The sequence below is a fragment of the Struthio camelus genome, chromosome Z, assembly GCF_040807025.1.
Source record: "Struthio camelus isolate bStrCam1 chromosome Z, bStrCam1.hap1, whole genome shotgun sequence".
Classification (NCBI taxonomy): domain Eukaryota; kingdom Metazoa; phylum Chordata; class Aves; order Struthioniformes; family Struthionidae; genus Struthio; species Struthio camelus.
Genome location: NC_090982.1, coordinates 14,113,690 through 14,128,596, shown reverse-complemented (window position 1 = coordinate 14,128,596; position 14,907 = coordinate 14,113,690). Strand labels below are relative to the sequence as shown.

Here is a 14,907-nt window from a genome sequence, read left to right as displayed (position 1 = left end):
GGTTGGGTTTTTTTCAAGGCTTATAATTAGATATAGTACTAAACTAACCAAAAAAAGGACAGTGCTCAAAACATGCTTCCAGTATGAAAAGCAGAAAAAAATTCTGGCCGTCAGAGTTCCTTTGCAAAGGAAAGGTGATTAATCCCAGGATTCACTTTTCCTGTGGCCTTTGATCCTGTTTAGGAGTTGCAGCTCCCACCTATTTCCAGCTCCAGGGTCAGCAGCAAGTGCTCTCCTAAAGGTGGCAGTGAAATGATACCTGTAAGCTGTATTACTAAGCTACAGCTCCTCGTCTGGTTGGGAGGTATCAGGGTGGCAATATCCCCATTTCAAGGACAGGAATCACTACCAGGATTCCTGTGAGATGAAGGAGCAGAAGAGTAATGGCTCTTCTGCTCTTCACTATGCAGTCTTCTACAAAAAACAGCAGTAAGATTGGAGTCAGTGTCAACCAGCCCGACCACTTTCTACTGTTAATCATCAGTGGAGCGCCACTGATTGCAGATTATCTCTGCCAAAGAGCTGCCAGGTAAAGTACCATCCTAATCTTTTCTGATGTCTTGCTTAACCATGTTCCTGTCGATTCCCTGCACAGCTCCAAGAAAAAACACAGGGTAAGAGTGTGAGATATGGCATTCATGAGACCTTCCAAGCCAGGATGAGCATGAGTGAAGAAAGAAGCTGGAGCTTCTTTGCAGCCTGCTTTTTGTCCTTTCCTTGCTGATGTTGGGAGGCAGCGTCTGAGTAAGCTTGCTCTTCCCCAAACAGCTTACTCCTGGAGTGAAGTCATAGGTCTGCGCTTACTACATCTGTCTATCGACACGGAGATGACAGTGACTCACAAGTTCAACACCGTGACTTAACTGCTGCATGGTATGCTGGAAAGTTTTCTCCTTCTCCCGAGTTTCAGTAAAAAGTACTTATTCCTGTAACAAATAATGGCAGATGTGCTCTTGATTGCCTTTTTACTCTATTGTAGTGCCATTCAATCACTTTCCTACAACAATAAAAACTCACTTCACATTTCTTCACCCAGCACAAGCACCAGCAGAGTTAAGGTCTAGGAACAGTGTCTGAAGCAACAAGCTCACTAAAGTTTGGTAAACGTCCACCTATTGCCAAGGCAGAGTAAGCAGGTTTGTGTGTTCTTAATCTGTCTGAACAACGAAAGAAAAAAAAGAAAATACTCTCCCACAGATTTAGTTCAGGACCGGGTCAGACTAACAAGGTACACTGCCATAGATCAACAGATGCTTTGTAACTCACTGGAGCGGCAAATGTAGGTGGGAACAGGTCATCCCTGCGTGGCTGATGGGAAGGGACATGCAGAGCTGTAGATACCACGTGGCTTTTGCTCACACGCTGCTTTCCTTGCGCAGACCAGAGCACTTTTAGATCAGCACAGCTAACACAACTTTCCCATAAGATAATAAAATAAACAAAATAAGCTAGCACTGACACAAGGCACATTTTCACCAAGGTAGAAACAGCATCACAAAAATCATCTTCCATTCCCAAACAGTACCACCAACCCAGTCATCACCAAATAAAATGTAAATGTTTTAATATTTTATTCATAGTACTTACATTTTCTATTTGACCTTTTTGAGTACTGAAGCGCCCCATTTCAGATATTTCTAGCACACTAAAGCTTTGATGTTGGCAAGCATCTGGCCAGAAATTAAATATTTGTCCTTTTGGGTCATGTTTTCAGCCACCTGTGTCTTTTAAGATGTTCCCCACAATACTGTGGGACGCCAAAGTTATGTCTAAGTATCTTCCATATTCATGTGGATGTGCAGAAAGCAGTCTCAGGTCACTGAGAAGGATTTTTGTGAAAAAATAGTGCTTCGGAGTACAGTTAATAACTTTGAAAGCAGCCCGGTGCTTAACAGCCCTGAAAGAGCTGTGAGCCTGTGTCCCTTTGACAGCAGCTACACTGAAGACTGCAGCAATGACTACATAGAGAGCAGTCTCACTAAATAACAATAACAAAGTGACTGCGATAAACACCTACAGTAACCAGAGGACTGCGAATACCAAAGCTAAGGAGGAGTAGGTTGGAGCAATCCAAAGAATTTAATGCAGCAACAGAGGGAAACTGAGTCAAGAAAACTTCAGAATGACTGTCTGGAAACACTTCCTTATCATGCTGCTCATTAGGCTAAAGGAAATTCTAGCAAACCACAGCTTTTGAGTCACTGTGAAGCAGACAGACCCCAGAACTGGGATGGGGAGGGAGCACATTCGCCCTAATGAATCTTCTTTATTCTGCAGTCTTTGTGCACATAACACTTCCACTCGAGTCAACAAGGCAGTCGGCCATATAACTGTGCTCTAGACTGCTCTTAAGAAGCATCACATACAACCTTCCGGTGAGCTGAAACATACTGGGTCAGTCACCATAGTCATACTGTAAAGCTTCTCCTAGCTTCCAAAAACTTGGGCACAAGTTTTCATGCAGAAGGTGTCACTACTTGTTTCCCACGTACAGGAGTCTGATTTCTGAGAGTCAAGATGATCTTTTTCCAAAGGGAAGGAAAGTCCAGTTAGCCTCACTCATCAGGGCACTGACTCTTAGTGGTTTAGCCTGACCACATCTTCTTCTGTCACGGAAGAGCTTCTTGCACAAAGTATGAAAGCTCAGAAACATAGGAGGTGAAACTCCTTCTTCAAAAAGATATGTCTGTCCAAAGAAGAGGAAACTGGAGAAAATAAAAAAGTAAACAAAGGAGACCTGGGACAAATTGCAAGAGTGAAAACAGCAAAAGTTATATTTGCAAAGTAAAGGCAGTGCAGAGGCATATAGACATGAAGAAGTAGTCTGGAGGAAAAGCTCACAGAGAAACCACATATACTGTTTGGAACAGACTTACAGTGATGATGTTTCCTCAGTTTAGCAGGACTTTCCTCTGAAGCGTGGTCTCAAAGAATGGGCTCTGTGGTTAAATGAATGTTTTCTGTAATATCAAATGCATCACATATACCAACTCACAAGAGACCCTCTAGGTACCAGCACCTCATGACCCATGTAGAAAAGCGTAGCTTACAGTCATGGTCTTTCAAAACCTTTCAGAGGACCCTTACCGTCTTGCCAGGTCTGTCTTCCTGCCTAAGACAGGCCTAAACCTGTGATAAGCAGCTCCGGCTTACTTCTTCCTATTTAGCCACATCATCTCTGTCCAGTTTCGAAGTGATGGAGAGCTGCCTAAACCACATCCAATAGCTGGTTATCCCTGTCCCTTAAAAAGAAGTCTCGTCTAAATTTGCATAGCTCTAGGTTCCAGATGTCAGATCCTGTTAGAGCCTTACCAAGTGAATTAAACAGCCCATTATACTAGAAGTCTTTCTTTTCTTTATGATCTAGTCATCTCTTAAAATTCCCTTTGGTCATGACCAAAACAGGGCTAGAACGTGAGCAATTCTGGTGAGGAGCCACGGGACCTAGAGGACCAGCCCATGTCTAGAGGGTGAAACAACGAGCCATGGCTACAAACACACAGATTTGGGCACAAAGAAGGTGTCACTCTCCGGATGAGAAGCTTTCAGTCACACAAAAACCTGACCTACCTTTTAAAATAACTTCTGGCACTGAAGACCAGAGCTGCCAGGGTTGTGACATGTCCTGATGTATAGAGAAGTGCCGTCTTTGGGAACAACCAAACAAACTCTTTCAATCAGCAGCCTTAGCCAACCAGTTTCCAGACTATAGTCTCTGAGCAGAGAGGTGATTTAGTGCTTTAAATATGCTTCTAGCCTCCCTGTCTGTCTCTCTCTCTTTCTGGAGACAGGTCTATGCTCCTGATTCAGCTGGTAGGTTAGGTGTCCTCCACCGAGTGATTATTGCCCATTGTGTAAGACAATGGACTGTAAAGTAACGTAGAAGATTTTATCAGTAGAAGCATTCTTTGGTAATCTGACTTCTAAGGGTAAAGTCACAGGCCCAGCTGACAATGAGCGTGCCTTTGCTCGTGGGATGCCAGCATCTGAAATTATGAACCGCTGTAAATGCCCTCTTATATCTTAATTCCATATTTATTTTTTCATAACCTCAGCTGCACTGGTTCTTGCACTACCCTCTGAACAGTTTAGCTAACTTATGCAAGGAAACTTAAAAGGAGCTTGGAAACAAATACTTTTCTTTTTCTTTTTCTTTTTTAAGTTTAGCTGTATCTTTTCTCCCCAAATGGATGATATTATGCCTCTCATTAGAAAGAAAAAAGAAAAAAACAAAAGTTGTGAAAACACTAACGTTGCAAAATCAGGCACTCAGCATTGTGTGCTAACAAACTGGCTGTGCCAGAATTAAAGTTGTCCATGCCGCCGTTTTTTGGTCCCTTTCTTGCATTACAAGATCACAAGCTACTTTTCAGAGGAGCTCTGCCTCATTCATTGCTCAAGGTGTATGTTTCGCAGCAGCGGACAGTTTTAGCCCTAACCTAAATTCCACCTGGGGTTTCCCACTGGGTGGACATCTCCAAAGGCCTTGAGCCTGCCAGTTGGAAACACCTGGCATGAAGATCTAGGTGGAATTTAAACCGGCTGAATCTGGAGCCTAACGAGCAGCTTACTCCTTGTTTTATTTCTTCCTCATTGTGCGGAGGATGACCCCAGGCCTCAATTACTGTGCGCTATTCAAGCCCTGCTCAGAATGCAGCATTATTAATTTCATCGTGTTTCCTCACCACGAGTTTCCTGTGGCACTCCTCGTCCCCACATCTCAGTGCCCTGCAAACACAACGCGCTTCAGGGCAGCCTGCGAAGCGAGTGGCGGATCCTCTCCTCAGCAATGATTACCCTTAAACAATTGTGCTGGTCTGGGGCGTCCACAGTGTGATGCCTGCCGGCGGCTCCTCCCAGGCCCTAGCACTTCGTGGCATCCACCTCTCACATCTTGCTTCCCGAGCAAGGTCCCAGCGGCATCATCCTCTGTAGCAAAACTTCCCTGGAAGCAATGGAGCCAGCATCCTAAGCGGGGACACCAAAACTGCCCTTCAGCCATGTCATCAGAGCATCCTTATGCAGAGCCGATGTCAAAAGCCTGAGTGTAGTTTCCATGTTGCTCTCATTAGGAGAGCAAGAGGCTGTTATCATACAATAATGGACTCCTGCTGGTCCATTAATGCTGAAGCAGAGCTGGAGGCTTTTATGGAAACAATGTTGAAGCCTGATATTTATTTTCAGAGCAGGCAACATTGATCCTTTCTCTCAGTGTTCTGCTACAACATCTTTATTTCTGCTCAAATGACGGGAATATTTATCTAATCATTTCCTCTGCTGGATGCTGGTGCAGTGAAGTAACAGATGTTCTTGAATTCAGCACGGCAAATAGTTTGAATGACATCTTGGGTGAATCAGCTATCCAGGTCAGTTTATCTGTAATGTTGCGTGGGAGGAACCATGGGAAGATGGCAGAGGTGCTGTTTACCGTCCTTTGACTACCTAGTTCATTAGCACAAATTTAATTTCATATATTTCTGGTTAAATTCAGAAGCATTTTACTGCTAAGCTCTCTCTACTTAATCTTCATGCAAATATGAATGCTGCACACTTATTTCTGCATTATGCACCAGAAGCAGCTATCTCATATTTTGTAATTTCCTCGTATCTTGCACCTTAATGCATGTTTTGTTAGGAAGCACGTTCAAGTAATCCGTTCAGATTACTTTCCTTAAAAGCCGCACTTTTACTCAAATGAAACTCAGAGCTTAACTATGGAGAGAGGGCTTGCAAAATCCACTGGCAGTGAAAGCCACATTCTCCTTGGTGGGTGCTGAAACCTGTGAGACCAGATCAACTTCTGCGGTATCGGAGCTTCCTTATGAGCAAAAAGCTGCTAGTTCTTATACACATAAAGAAATACCGAACAACAATGCAAGTGTGTCATCTTCCTGAGTCTGCAGGCAAGCCTGCCAACATCTTACTGATGCTGTCAACTTCAGCAAGCACCAGAAAACCGAAAGGAGTGAGCTAAGTTATTACTATCATCCCTCCTATCATCCCTCCTCAGAACTATGCAGATGAGAGAGGAATAAATGGATTTTATGCTGGTACCACCTGGAAAAGTTCTAGGAAGCAGAGTCTTTAATAAGATTCATAATTTGCATTAATTGAGATTGCTAACTTAAGGATACTGGTTAAAAGGGGAGGCAGACCGAATCAGAAAAGTCTGAGACAGGGAAGATGGGGAGCTCTCTTCCACAGCAATCGAGAGGCCTAGGAGGTGGGGTGGGAACAAGAGCGAAGCCCCTTCTCGCAGCAGGAAAGATGTTCTTCCAAGGAGACAGAGAAGTCAGAGATCTCTTTTTCTTTCCAGAGACAAGTGGACAGCAGTGTCTTAAAGGTTCCAGATAGCCCATAATGGAGGAATCTGGATCCCCAAGGAGCTTTCTGAGAGGTAAACTTGGTAATAATCCTCAAACCTACCTTCTCTTCAGTGCTAACCCCACGGAAGAACTTGGGCTTCTCACCCATACATCATCCTGCATCCTCTAGGATATGTCAGACCTATCTCCTATCAGCAGGGATGATCCTCCGGTTAGCTAACAGCTGGTGATTTTTCAAGTTTGCTTGTTTTTCTCCAACTCCTCCACTGATTCTGGAAAAAACACAGTGAATCAGCCTCATGCACTCAAACAAAAAAAATCATAAGCAAACAAACAAACAAACAAGGATTCATCCTCTTTGCTGCCTGAGAGGGACTTTACTCACAGGGACTTTAAGAAGGATGCTTATTGTGGAGCCCTTGTTTGCACCGGTCCCATGGTGGGAGTCACTTACATAAGTCATTGTAAGAGCTTTGGGGACCATCTGCACTCATGGATGGGGCAAACCCGTTTAGAACAACAACAGATGGGGCAAACCCCTTAAAACAATGAAAAGCTAGAAACAAAAAGTTTAGCTAGAAACAAAAGTGTAAGGCTGTTTCGGTTTTGAAACGACCACTTCAAGGTATTTTACCCTTTAAAGAGAGACAGCAACCCTTGAACTGCTTGGAAGTAGCTGCTGCGGGGGTGCTGGGGCATGGGGGCGCGTGGGAGCCAGCTGCCTCCACCACTGCTGGTGAGACGGAGGAAACGGGACCTGGCAGCCCAGAAGTATTTTATGAAAGAGTATATAACGTATGCTGGAAAACAGATCTCCAAAAGACAGGTATCCCCGGGCACAGCCCAGGAAAGCGGTTTGGTGCTTGTGGCTCTGGGCTGTCTCCTCGGCCCCCCACGGCATGCAGGGACCTTGCAGGAAGGCAGCAGGGCAGGGTACAGCCCTAGTGCCGCACTGCCTCTCCAACCCTCCCTCTGCCTTCGCGGCGGGGGCATGTGAATTCGGACGGAAGAAATCCGCCGGCTGCCAAGTTTCTTCTTGTGAAGCCACCAACCTGCCATCTTCCAGCTACCCAGCTCGGGGCAAAACCCAGCGTGCTCCACTGGCGGTAACGGCTTGGCTGCCTCTGATTTGAATTGCAGCAAGCTTGGGTTCACTGCGTGCATGATTTTTGTGTGTGGTTCCCCCCCCCCCACTCTTCTGTTATTTTGTGCCTGCCTGGAGCAGGGACCAGGCAGGTCCTGGCCTGCGGGCTGTGCAGATAAGCGAGTGCCATCCCCCGGCTGCGGTGTTAGCTCACCTGCAAGCCGGCCGGCCCCAGCTCCGTCAGCGCCCTCACCGACGGATGGACCGAAGGGAACTAGTTGCACGTTGCGGTGCTTCGAAAACCTAGTTTGAAACGTAGGCTTTAAAATGAACGTATCAGGATAAACAGGTCGGTCTCTGTTTCCAGCACAATCAACGTGACTTTTTTTTTGTTGTTTTTTGGCCGTCGTGGTGGCTGTTGATGTTCTTGACGTTCCCGACGTGGGATGCTGTTCCCTTGCGACCGCAACTCTCTCCGCAGACTCCAAGTCAGCTCCGCTCTTTCATCCCCTGGCCTTTTTTTTCCCCGTCTTTGTCTTTTTCCCCTATCTTTCTACCCAGACGCTGCCTAATCTGGAAAAATGTCACCGGGCGTCCTGAGGCAGGAGCGACCCAAGTGCTCTGCAGTTTTCTGCCTGGGATTAAGCAACCCCCACGGGCAGCTGCGAGCAGCGCAGAGACGTGCTGCGTTCTGACTTGGCAGGAGGAAATTTTTTTGGAAAAAATAAAAATAAAAAAGGGGGGGGGGGAGGGTAATTGGGACTAAAGAGGAATGAGCGGATGGCCGGAAAGGGCATATTAACGCAGGTCCGGCTTGGGGTGGCTGGGAATGCACAGGTTGCAAGCGGTCCTGAGCTCAGCTTGTTTCAGGACCATTAAGTCGCGTTCACTTTCATTTGAGGAAGGAAAAGAAAAAGTTGCAGCTTGTGCCCGATGGGTGAGAAAAGACCGGGTCGAGCTCGGCGCAGGATGCTGGGGAGCAGGCGGCGATCCACGGAGCCGCGCTCGCACCCTTGCCTAAGCACCACTGCCAACCCCGACGCCGCTTAAAACCCAGGCTCGGGTGCAAAGCGGACGGCGTCTGTTGGATGGGGAAAGGCTGGCGAGCGCCCGCGGGACAGCGCAGTGCGGGCGGCCAGCGCAAGGACAACGCAGGTGTAATCAGGGATGCTCGTGTTTTCCCTCTGCGAGACAGATGCGGAGACCCCCCCCCCACACACACACACACACCCCACCCCAGGGCCTCCCCTTGCACCCCTCCGCGCTGGACTGCCGGCGCACCCTCTGCCGCGGAGCGGCCCCTTTTGCGCAGGAAAAAAAAAAAAAAAAGGAAATCCATTAGGGCTGGTGCCGAAGCTGTTAATAATTAACATTTATAACATTGAGGCTGGTAAGACCAGTTCGCCGAAAATGAAGCCGGGCGACTGTGCCGTGCGGGGAGCGCTGCGCGCCGATCCCCCCCGGGGTGGTTGGGGGGGGGGGGGGGGGCCCGGCTCGGCGCCGGCCCGACACCGCCCCCTGCAGGCAGCGCGCGCCGGGAACCCCCCGACGCCGTCATTCGGGGTGGTGGGCTTTTCCTTCTTTTTTCGGGTTTTTTTTTTTTTTTAGGTTTTTTTTTTTTTTTTCGTCCTCCAAGGGAAGATTTGCTGCACATCGCACCGGCGGCTCCGGCGTCCCTTCACCCCCCCCCCGCACCCCCCCCGCCTTCCCTGTCACCCCGTGTAAAAACGCCCGCGCTGCCGCCGGGCCGCACTTTAGGCAATATAAATAAATAAATAAACTAATACATAAAAGAAAAGAACAATGAAAAAAAAAAAGAGAGAGAGAGAGAAAGAAAGAATAAATCATCTTATTATTTTCGCGCGTTGCTTTTCTCTGCAGCCGGCTGTTTGGGGAGGGATCGTGGTCGAAAGGCGAGGGGGGGGGGGAAAGAAAAGTGTAATTTCTTTTTTTTCCAGTTTCCCCCGGGAATGGGAGGTGCGGAGCGGGGGTGGGGGAGGGGGAGGTCCCGCCGCGGCCCCCCTCCCCCCCCCCCCGCGGCGCGCGGGCATCCCCAGCCGGCGGGGGGCCCCCCCCCGCTCCCCCCTCTCGCGCCTGACGTCACGCCGCGTGCGCGGGCGGGGCGGGACGAGGTGGGGCGGGGGCGGGGGCGAGGCTTGCGTGCGTGCGCCCCTTCTCCCTCTGCCCCGCGCGCGCGCCCGAGCGCGCGCGCGCCCGCGCCCTCCCCCCCCCTCCCTCCACGTGCCAGTTTGTTTTCGCCGTCGCCCCGGCGACGGTGGGCGGGGCGCGGCGAGGTGAGGTTATAAGAAGGGCGGCGGCGGCCGGCGGCGGTTAGTGCCGAGCGGGGCGCGGCGGCGGCGGCGGCAGCGGCAGAGCGCGGGCCGGCCCCTCCCTCCCTCGCTGCCTGCCACCGGCACCTCCGCGCCCGCCGTCCGTCCGTCCGTCCCGCCCGGCTCACCCATGGCCGCGGCGCCAGCGGCGGCTCCCCGGGAAGCCTCTCGCGCCGCCGCCCCGCCGGTGCCGCGTTACCGGGCGGCGGCCGCCGCCGCCTCCCCGCGGCGCTGCTAACAGCGGGGCGCGGAGTTTTTTTATTTTATTTTATTTTTTATTTTTATTTTTACTTCCCCTCCCCTCTCAAATCATTATCACTTCTAACCAAGCGCGGAGCAGCGCCCGGCGGCTGAGAGCCCGCGCGTCGGCGGCGAAGCGCGGCCCGACGGACGGCGGCGGCACCCGCTCCCGGCGCACATCTCCCCGGCGGCGGCGGCGGCGGCGGCGGCAGCGCGGCCCTCGGCGCGGATGCGGTGGGTGCGCGGGCGCGGCGCGGCCCCCCCCCCCCCTCCCCGGCGGCCGCCGTGCCGCCGCTGACGCCGCGCTCTCGGGTCCCGCCCGCAGGCAGCCCCCCGGCGAGTGTGAGATGGCGCTCAGCGGCACGCTCCTCCCCTCCATCGCCACCTTCGCGGCGGGCGCCGCGGGCCGCGAGAAAACCCCGCGGCCCGCGGGCCCCGGCAACGTGAGTATGCCGGCCCCGGGCACGTCGGGGGGGCGGCGGGCCGGCGGGGCGGGGTGGCCTGGCGGGCCGGGCCGGGCCAGGCCGGGCGGCGCCGGGCCGGCGGGCTGAGCGGTGCCCTTCTCCCCGCAGAGGTGGCGGGAGGAGCTGTCGCAGCTGAAGCGGCTGCCGCCGGCGCTGGCGGCGCGGCCCTTCGAGGCGCCGCCGTCCGAGCTGGAGGGTCCCGCCGGCCTCGGCCCCCGCCGCGACGCCGAGGAGTTCAACGAGCTGCTGGACTTCGACTTCATCCTCTCCAACTCCCTCATGCACCAGGAGCCCGCCGCCACCGTGGTGGTGGCCGCCCCCGCCGCCCCGGTCCCCACCGCCAGCCCCGCCAGCGCCTGCCCCGCGGGGACCGCCGCCGGCGGCTTCGCCTACCCGCTGCCCCGGGCCGAGCCTGGCGGTCTCCTCTACGGTGGTGGCGGCGGTGGCGGCAGCCGCGACGGGGCGGCCACCGCCCCCTTCAACCTGGCCGACATCACCGACGTGTCCCCCTCGGGAGGATTTGTGGCCGAGCTCATGCGGCCCGACCTCGACCCGGTGTACATGCCGGCGCCGGCGACCCTGCCGCCCCTGGGCAGCCTGCAGGGCAAGTTCGTGGTGAAGGCCGTGGGTGACTACAGCCACGTCGGTGTGAGCGCCAAGAGCGGCCCTCCTGCCCCACCGCCTGGCTCCGACGGCCCCGTGGGCCCCTACAGCCCCCTGCCGCGAATGTGCCCCAAAATCAAGCAGGAGACTGCCCCGCCGTGCACCCTGGCCCCACCACCACCACCGCACGGGGGCGGCCCCCGAGGAGCCCCCCAGCATGACTTCTCCCTGGGCCGCCCGCTGCCCAGCCGGACTACCGCCTCCCTGGGGCCCGAAGAGATGCTGAGCAGCAGAGACTGTCTGTCCGCCACCCCGGGGCTGAACCACCCGCCACTGCCACTGCCGCCAGGGTACCCCCCAGCCCCCAACTACCCCACTTTCCTGCCCGAGCAGCTGCCTCCCAGCACGCTCCAGTACCAAGGTCAGTCTCTCTATCTGAGCAGTTTTGGTGGGGCGGACAAGGTAGCTGGTTCGGCACCAGGGGTGGTGGTACTCACTCCACCTTCTCCACCTCTAGAGCTGATGCCACCAGGGAGCTGCCTGCCAGAGGAGACCAAGCCCAAGAGGGGACGCCGGTCGTGGCCTCGGAAAAGGACGGCCACACACACATGTGACTACGCGGGCTGTGGCAAAACCTACACCAAGAGCTCTCATCTCAAGGCGCATTTGAGAACCCACACAGGTGAGACCTGGCATGTGGGGTGGGTGGGTTGCCCTGATGCGGGGAGAGATGGGATGAGTGCCGCTCATGTGTATAGCAGCAGGAGAAGGGCCAGGAGGAGCAAGTCCTAACCTTTCTCTGCTAGGTTTCTGTTTGGGTGCAAAGTAATTTCGCTTTCTGATTTGTGGTTTTTTTTTCCCTTGGCTACATTAAGTCCTGTGCAGTCTTTGTTTATTGGCTCAGTATTTTACTGAATGGTTCAGAGTGACTCAGATGTGGGAGAGGGTGGGCTTCTAGCTGAGGCAAAGCATGTGTTTGCTCTTTTCTTGCTATGTGGCTAGCTAATTAGCAGGTAGTTGGAAGTCATCTGGGATTTGTTGCTCTAGATGCTGTTGGCCCACTTCAGAGAAAGGAGCAGACCTCTGTCTGAATCTCACTTTCTTTGCTCTTGTTGAAACACTTCCTGCCCCCCCTTGTCTTGGCTTGTTCCGGTGCAAGAGATCCTGTAGCTGACATGCCCTCAGCTATAACAGCTCACCAAAGTCTTGACATCTCTGCAGACTGCTGTTCCCTTTCAGAGGAAACAGTGACAGGCTCCTTGTGAATGGGGCTTTCAGTTGTGTCTATGGTATGAACAGAGTGCCCAGCCCACACAGGGGAGCATGCCTTCCTGTCACTTAGCACCAAAAAAGACAGAATTTAAAAGTTCATCAGCTGCTGCTAGAATTCGGATGAAGTCTGCCAAAGCACGCATCTAAGCCCAAGTTCAAACTTTCCCCTTGCTGCTTAGTGCAGTTCTGCAATAACTGTGCTTGTGGAAACAGATACATAACAGTTTCACCAGTGCTGGCGTTCAGTAAGAGTGATTAAATAATCTGGGAATTTGCCTAATTCAAAACCTTGGATTGTGGACTTGGTTCCAAACTTTTGCCTGAAGAGGAGATGGGAAGGGGAGAAGTGATAGTGTAGTGGTTAGGCTACAACTTCAGCTGATGCCAGTGGGAGCAGAACTGAACTAACAAACAGGGCTTCCTGCCTGTTCTGAGCCAGTCAAAGCTGTCTCCTGTATGTGTAGGGCTGGGAGTATATAATTGTTAGGGACACTCATCTTACAGTCAACAGCAGTGTTCAGCAGTGTTGCTTTAGTGAAGACAGTAAGATTGAGTTGTTAATTTAATCAAGTTAAGCTAATGAAAACAGTTTCCAGCGGGTTTTGAAAATCTTGAAACCTACCATTATCTGAATCCATTATCTCTGCTGAGCTATTTCTGGTTGATATCTGGTTGTATAACATCAACCAGCAAAAAACACACTCTTTTATTATCTTGCATTCTGCAGTGTTTGGAAGACCAACAGTGCAAATAAGCATTCTACTGAAGATTACCGTAACATCAGTGTTTCATAATACCTGCAGCATTATCTTGAAAAGACTGTCTTATTTTGTTAGTCTTTGTCATTTGTTTACGACTACTTCAGGATCCTGATTGTCTTTTCTTTGACTCAACCCAGGACTAAATGTGTTAGCGCTTCCTGAAAGCAAGAAATAAGGTGTTAGAAGAGGGGATGGAACAAAGGTATATGCACATCCCCAGAATACCTGAATCACATGTTCCCTTTTTATTCTTTTTCAAGGTGAGAAGCCTTATCACTGTGATTGGGAAGGCTGTGGATGGAAATTTGCCCGGTCCGATGAACTTACGCGTCATTACAGAAAGCACACAGGCCACCGCCCTTTCCAGTGCCAGCGGTGTGACAGAGCATTTTCCAGGTCGGACCACCTCGCCTTACATATGAAGAGGCACTTTTAATTGGAAGCAGTGGATCTTTCCCAAACTGCCGTAGAGATTTCAGTATTTACAGCACAAGGACTGTCTTCCGCAAGAAGGGGGAACGCAGTTTAAGCACTACAGAGAATCATGGTGAAGTCTTCCAAAGAGTGGAAATAGGGATAATTGCATATGAACATTGGAACTTTTTAAATATAAACTAAAAAAAAGCATTGGGGTCAATGACTGGATCTTCTATCATTCCATCTGTAAATCCAACTTGAATTATTTCTGGACTACAAAATGCCGAGGAGTGACTGGAAGTCACGGATATCAGGGTTAAACAGACTGTGTAGGAGGGAGGGTGGGGATATTACACAGGGAAATAACATTCCCTTAAATTTTCTTTCAATGCAATAGTAGATGTAAATGTCATCTTGTATTTTACTTTTTTCCTTCTGAAAGCCATTACCATGTTAAAAAAGGAGGAAATTCAGGTACAGAACTATGTATTTAAAGCCTATTTCATGGTGCTTAGTGACTGTTGGTTCTAGAGGTACCAAAAACAGGAAGCCAAAGTTCTCAAACTGCTGCATATCTGACAAGGAAATATTTTTGTCTTCCGATCTCCAGTTATGACCTAAATCAGGTAAATAAACCTGGTTTATTTTTTTAAAGAAAATAACTTTATGCAGACAGTCTGTAATGCACTGTGGTTTCGATGTGCAATAGTTTGTACAATGGTTTATTCCCAAATATGCCTTAAGCAGAACAAATGTTTTCTATATAGTTCTTTACATAATAAATATGTAATATAAATTTAAGCAAACTTCTATTTTGTATATTTGTAAACTACGAAGTCAAAATGAACGTTTTGTTGGAGTTTGTATTTTGCATATTCAAGTTGAAAATAAGTTTTAAATAAACCCGTAATATTTTATCTGAATGGCTATTCTAATTTTCTTCTGTGCATGGGTATACCAAATGAAACCTTATTTTTAAAGATTTGTTAATGACTGTTTCCCAAGAAGGGGCTTTCAGACTTCAGGCTCTAAAAGATCAGGACGGTGTACTTTCAGTGTTGATGTAAAGCATAGTTTGAGGGGGGAAAAGTGTACTGAATAGTTTTTACTCTGAATATCAAATTGTCACTTAGCTCACCTGCACCGTGAAACCAACATTTGCCCCTTTTTGAAGGTAACTCAGTTGGAATTACTTATCAGAGGAAGCATACCCTTTGAACATGTTAGACTTTGTATTTTCAAAAATAACGAATTCTAAGACTGGAAATCTTTTTGGAGAGGGCTGACTCACTTGGCCTTCTTGAGATGAATGATTTTTGCTTTATTTTTTTCAGCTCCTCAGATAAGCTGGTATATTTATATCAGTATTGGAAAAGTTCACTGAACAGCATCTTAAAGGGTAAACTTGAC

General features: G+C 50.2%; 1 protein-coding gene across 2 annotated transcripts; it reads left to right on the top strand.

The window, feature by feature from the left end:
* Positions 1–9,779: 9,779 nt before the first annotated feature.
* KLF4 (KLF transcription factor 4) lies at positions 9,780–14,418 on the top strand. Of its 2 annotated transcripts, XM_068928547.1 has the most exons (5): positions 9,788–10,214; positions 10,306–10,423; positions 10,553–11,468; positions 11,565–11,729; positions 13,341–14,418. In XM_068928547.1, exons 1-5 carry the CDS (start codon positions 10,210–10,212, stop codon positions 13,514–13,516), a joined length of 1,380 nt encoding a protein of 459 aa, XP_068784648.1. In that variant the 5' UTR covers positions 9,788–10,209; the 3' UTR covers positions 13,517–14,418. The 2 variants fall into 2 exon arrangements, with proteins under 2 accessions (XP_068784647.1, XP_068784648.1); XM_068928546.1 differs by having other exon boundaries at positions 9,780–10,214; positions 10,553–11,729.
* The last annotated feature ends 489 nt before the right edge of the window (positions 14,419–14,907 follow it).